At 40.2% G+C, this 6,248-nt stretch overlaps 1 protein-coding gene across 2 annotated transcripts in view; it reads left to right on the forward strand.

The window, feature by feature from the left end:
- Nucleotides 1-5,937, forward strand: part of pde6d (phosphodiesterase 6D, cGMP-specific, rod, delta) — a 37,197-nt gene extending 31,260 nt beyond the window's left edge. For both annotated transcript variants that reach the window (XM_008408162.2, XM_008408163.2), the window contains exons 4-5: nt 2,689-2,794; nt 4,423-5,937. In XM_008408162.2, the coding sequence (XP_008406384.1) occupies nt 2,689-2,794; nt 4,423-4,504 (188 nt within the window). In that variant the 3' untranslated portion in view covers nt 4,505-5,937. The remainder of the gene's footprint in view (nt 1-2,688; nt 2,795-4,422) is intronic.
- The last annotated feature ends 311 nt before the right edge of the window (nt 5,938-6,248 follow it).

The following is a 6,248-nucleotide window of genomic DNA, read 5'->3' on the forward strand; positions in this document are numbered from 1 at the left end:
GTCATTGCCAACAAAGGGTATATAGCAAAGTATTGAGATGAACTTTTGTTATTGACCAAATACTTATTTTCCACCATATTTTGCAAATAAATTCTTTAAAAACCAGAAAATGGGATTTTTTGGATTTTTTTTCTCCTTTTGTCTCATAGTTGAGGTACATCTATGATGAAAATTACAGGCCTCTATCATCTTTTTAAGAGGGAGTACTTGCACAATTGGTGGCTGACTAAATACTTTTTTGCCCCACTGTATACACACACAATTGCTTCTTTGTGTGCTTTAGAGTTTCTGTGCTGATGAAATTTTTTGCGAAGCGATAAAAGATGGGTAGCTCTTGCATTGTTACAGAATGGAGCTGTATTTCCCTGTCCACTGACTGCAATGTTGACACTTTGAGATGCCATGAAACCTAAATCCTGGACATCATGGCATCGAGTGCATCCCGGTTTTCCATGTCTGGCATATAACCATTCATTTTAGCTTCAAACTGGTTCTAGTGATCCTGTGTTGAGACAGAGGGATAATCAGTAGCCCAGCATCATGACCTGTTTGTTCTGAAGATCCTGCAGCTTCCACTTCTCTTCCTAACATGGCGCCTCCTCACCCTGAYTCTCATACTGATAGGAGGAACCACAGAGCTCTGTTAGGTTAATGCACATCTTCTGAAGTTGGGATATTTTTCCTCCAACAGGTTCCAGAGGAATCATCTCAAACCAAATGTTGGACTTGATTTTATTTCAATGTCATTTGTGAATGTTAGAGCCTCATTTTTAACAGTGGAGCTATAAAGATTGAAAAAGGTTATCATTTTGGAGAAAATCTCATCAACATCAATATTTCCACTAAATAAGAGGCAAAAAAGTAGTTTGATACAGGAAAAGCCTCTCAGACTCTCCTCCCATCCATTTTCTATACACCCTTGTCCCTAGTGGGGTCGGGAAGGGTGCTGCTACCTATCTCCAGCGAAATGCTCAAACAATTTTTTTTTTATATTAGACAATTAATTTAATTTCACATAGTTATCGCGGTAGAAGCCATTTGTTTGTTAAATTCTTAAACATATTTACCGTGTTTATTGTGAATGACGTATACTCAAAGAATGAGATAATTAATCCAAGTTTGTCATTCAGAAACTGTGGCGGCTGTGATGAGCCACAACAAAGGTAAACAAAGGTAAAACAACCCGAACAGGTGATCAACTCAAAACCACTTGCACCTTTTTATTCTCCGTCTCTTTTTTTCATTTAAGCACACCCGTTGCCCTGGCAACCGCCTGCGCAAGCCATAACATTCAGTCCGTTACGCTATTAGGTTTTCAGGCTTGATATTTAGTTTGCAATGATTAATAAGTACTCCCCTGAACACAGCGGTGGTTGATTAGTTAATTTTAAACTCCTGCTCCGCTCGTTATTTTGGTACTGGAACCGAAACGCACAGATTTGCGCAACACCTTGTAGAAACAATAATTACTGAGATTATTATTTTTGTTGGGTCATTAATATGAACACCTTGTTGATTTTTTTTTTGTTCTTAGTTACGAATGTTTTGAGAAGGAGTCAGAGGCTGAGATTGACGTATTGCACCCCTGCTCTAGTAAAGCACAAACAGTTCAGAAATATTATGAAATGGGGATAAAAAGCTATTTATTAACTGATTAAGTTGTGTTTTAAATTGTTCTTGAAAAACTAATCAGTCTCGGCTGATTAGTGGCTGCACATGCACCCATTGATTTTTTTTTTACAACAGACAGCCGCTCCCCTCTCTTGCAGGTACTGCGTACACCCGCTAAATCTTTTAGGGGTACGCAATACCGTACCCGCCTACTTTCACCCCTGCTTATCATGTCATTCACCTGCTGCACCGCTTAATCGTCATGTGTTTCACCAGATTTGATACTTGTATTGATTTTTCACTGTTCATGGCCAGATTCTCTGATACTGATTCACATCTAGTTTGTTGCTTCGTTTTACGTCCAGGTTCTCCTGTTTCAGAGTTTTTTTTTTCTTTTTTCTTTTTTTTTATCCCATATGGTGTGGGGCAGTCGGGAAGCGTATCGATGGGGAAAAGCAGGTTGACGTAAACCTTTTAAAACAACGAAAAAAATCCAGGTATTCTGATTATTATAATTCAAAAGTGCTGTGATACCGTTTCATACTGGATCACAGATGGTTTTGGCTAGTGCTGCTCCACCAAATCCTGACGGCTTTCCAGGGAGACTCAGTTTTAGAAAGTACAAACACCCAGTTAGTAATTTCTGTTCAGTGGGCTTTTGCATTATAGCTGCCATTTATACCCAGAAATGTTAACTGCAAAATATAAGCAAATGTATGCAACTGCTACCACATGTAATAGTAAATGAAGCAGCCTGGTGTAATCCAGGGGAAAGAACTCCAGAAGCATGAGGTGACTAAAGGAAGGCTGGAGGAGGCTGAGTGAACTGAAATTAGCTGGCCGTGTCTGCGTGTTGGAAGCTGGTCCACAGGGACTCGCTGCTGGGAGTGATGTTCCAGGAGGGCCCTGGGGCCGCCATGGTATCCACATCACAACATGTTATGTTGCTGGTTTCCAGTAGATGCAAGAACAGGCTTTATGGAGCATTAACACTGTTAATGACTGCTGTAATCTGTGGGATTGTTACTGTTAATGAAGGGATGATGGAGCTCTGTGGGATTTTCTCTCTGTGTGCAGAATGGTTCTTTGAATTTGGTTTCGTCATCCCAAACTCCACCAACACATGGCAGTCTCTGATAGAAGCAGCTCCTGAGTCCCAGATGATGCCAGCCAATGTCTTAACGTAAGACAGCTGCCTTCTCTCCTTTCTGTTTCAGTTCAGACATCACTCATTTTGAATAACATCATGTTGTGTTTATGCCTTTTGAATTTTACTACTATGTAAATGATTATGGTATTTGTTTTTTGCTTTGGAGACAGAATTACATCTTTCCTTTTTATTTAAATCTGTTTCTCTTTTCATCTCTCTCCAATTTACACTAAGATACCCTACCTGGCCAAAAAAAGTCACCACTTGAATTCAATTGAGCAAATAGTTAAGAGCCTACTATTGGATAATTACTGCACAGAAAACTGTCTTCCAACTGCAGTAAGTTATTTAATCGAACATTAGCTTCTCATTTCTTAAACAACCATGTAGAAGGATTCATCCTGTGGTTATGGAAAGGATGTTTGTCTGTTTAAGAAGGAATCACTGGCATCAAGCAGAGGAAACATTTAAGGAGATGCAGAAACAAATAAACTTGGGTTCAGAACCGTCCAACGTACGATTAAAGACAGGAAGGATAGTGAGGAAACATCGTTTATGAAGAAGAAATGTGGTCTGAAAAATATCTTGAAACCGGAACCGCAACCGGTGATGACTTTTAAATGCTTGATGGCATCAAATCAAAGAACAACAGTAGAATAAAGTTCAATGTTTGATAGTTAAAGTAAGAGCATTTCTACATGTACAATGTGAAGGGAACTCAAGAGATTGTGATGAACAGCCATAAGAAAACCACTAATAGGTGAGGCTATCTGGAGAAAAAAATCTTCATTCTTCATGGAAACCTTAAGATTGGACTCTAGACCAATGTCAAAAGGTCATGTGATCTGACAAGTCCAGATTTACCCTCTATCAGAGTAAGAAGAGAGGCAGATTAAGATCTATAACAGGACTCCAGACTAACTGGGGCCAAATTTTTTCACAAACTTGCTCTGCCACAACATATAGATGAAGCCAAACATTTATGTAAACTACCTGGCCAATAAATCTGCAGAGCTGGTAACAAGTTAAAGAGACAAAACGGAAAACTCTGCAGAATGTAGACATCCAGCTAAACGTTAGCCGACTTAGCATTAGCTGCAGGCAGAGCTAGTAGAGGCAACAGGTGGAGGACTTAACTCCACCTGCGGTTCTTTCTTTCATTGTTCTACACAGAAGGAAAAATGTTTTTTCTCATATTCTCTCCTCCCTCTCACTTTTTTATCCTCAGTACATGGGGGTCAGGTTATCAGTTGCATTTGAATGTTGCCAGGACTCTCACGCCTGGCAACATTCAGGCGTGAATGTTGCCAGGCGTGAGCAACATTCACGCCTGGCAAGCTACATTAAAAGCCAAGGATGTTGCAGGTGTGGTCTTGAGTCCATCATGTCTGAGACGGAGACAGCACCAGGACTCAAAACATTGCCTTCATGCTAAAGATTTTTGAATTGTTTAATTAAAATGGGTTAGAAGAGATTTTTAATAACAAGGAGGTCCATGAAACCTGGCGCACTGCCACACCTGCATGGAGATCTGTACCAACAGTGGTTGGATCTGAAACCAGGAGAACCAAGTTATTAGTCAGCTCGCTGCTGTGCAAATAAAGCTTTGATTTTCTTTGAGCAGACAGATCTCATTTACACTTTGATGTCTTGTGTTTCAGTGGTAATGTGATCATAGAGACAAAATTCTACGACAATGATCTTCATGTGAGTACTTCCAGGGTTCGGCTTTTCTACATCTGACATCTGAGCCTTGAACTCTGACCTTCCAACCTGCTGATGTCCTGCCAAGATCTAGAAATAAACCATGGAAGTTAGCTACAGTCTGCGGCCATCACCTGTTATACAGTCATGGATCAGCATGTTTAGGCTGAGCCCTCTGTGCTGCCGCCATCACTTAAGTGAACTTTGTGTTGTGTTCCATTTTCTTTTTGGAGAAGAGAAATTAGGAAGAAAAAGAAATCCCTGATTCTAATCCTTTGCTTGATCTGCAGGACCACTAATTCAGGTCAAGCTATGAATAAAAATGAGCATTTACTCAGGAACACAGTGGCAGACATCTGCCTTTATGTTGAAGAGAAAGTCATAGAAAATGTTCCAAATATTTTCTAGTTCTAGTTCAAAGCTGACATCCATTCCATTAAAATTAGCCTAAACTATGAAGGCAAGGCCAAGATGAGTTCAGTTCTTGGATTACATTCTAAACACACACACATACACAATGTACTACACAACTCGGTATAAGACACACATTCTCATTTTTCTTAAAGCTGTCCTCCATTACCTCCAGAAGAGGGCAACAGCTCTTATGTTTCCATGTTGTATTGATTAGAACTAGTGGCTCTGTACCTGCTGGGCTTTGTTCACCAAACTCACTCTTGTGATAAATCAGTCACTGCTTACTTAGCACCTGTTTGTCCACTACTGAAGGGGGAATCTGTGTCACTACCCACCTTCTCCCCTGTGTGTACACCAAATCTCTGAGGCGCCAATGGAGACTGACAGATGGAGAGACAGCAGTCCTGATCTGAGCATCGAAACTGTCTGGAGAACATGCAGGGGACTGGTCCCGGGTCAGGGTTTGTTCTGAAGAGGACGCCCGTCTCTGGGCTGCTTCTGGAGGGGAGGCACACTTCTGATAGCACTTATACACTACAATAGTTGTAGGTTTCAGAGAATCAGCTTGTAACACAGTCAAACATACAAAGCACTGAATTATCTGGACTGTCTCGAGTTAACCTTACATACTGTTGAGATGTTCTTGGAAGGTAGTTTGTGACGTCCACCAGCAAACCAGTAGTTTTTTTGCAGTTATTTTGCCCCTTTGCTTTAATGTCAAAGATCAGCTTGATTCAGAGGTTAAACTTCTTAATTTGTCAGATGTAGATAATTCATCGGCTTGTTTTTGTATCTAGCTATGTCTTCTTTCATCAGATGGTACCAGCTGTTAATGTCCTGTCTGCAGCCCGACTCTCTACATTCTGGCTAGATTTGGATATTGAATCAATTCACTGTGTTTTTGTTTTTCTTAGCTTTTGGAAGAGCTGTATAAAATAGCCATGTGTTTTAATATGACAGGATTTATCAATTAAAGTCATACAATGTTGTAATAACATAATTTGTGTGTTTGTTCCTTACTGTGTTGTTCTCTGAATTAAATGTTGTTTTAAATTGTCTCCCCTCTTTCTCATTACCCACTTTACTGTCTGACCTCTCTCAAATAAAGGCCAGTAGAGCCTATTAAACCTATAAAAAGGAAACTGATAATCTGACCAGTTCCTCCCTTCAGACAGTCAAACCGAATTCTTATGTCTCAGGTTTCTAATGAGAAGTTGCAAACTGGCTGTTTCTCAGATCAGCCAGTTTGCTGTCCTGAGACAGAGGAGCAGTAATGGCCTGAAAAAAGAACATTGACTCAAAAAAGTTCTGGCATAGCTGAATTCTAATTTTGGGTCCGATCCACCTTCCAATTCTACTTGCAATGTTT

The sequence above is a fragment of the Poecilia reticulata genome, linkage group LG4 (genome assembly GCF_000633615.1).
Source record: "Poecilia reticulata strain Guanapo linkage group LG4, Guppy_female_1.0+MT, whole genome shotgun sequence".
NCBI lineage: Eukaryota > Metazoa > Chordata > Actinopteri > Cyprinodontiformes > Poeciliidae > Poecilia > Poecilia reticulata.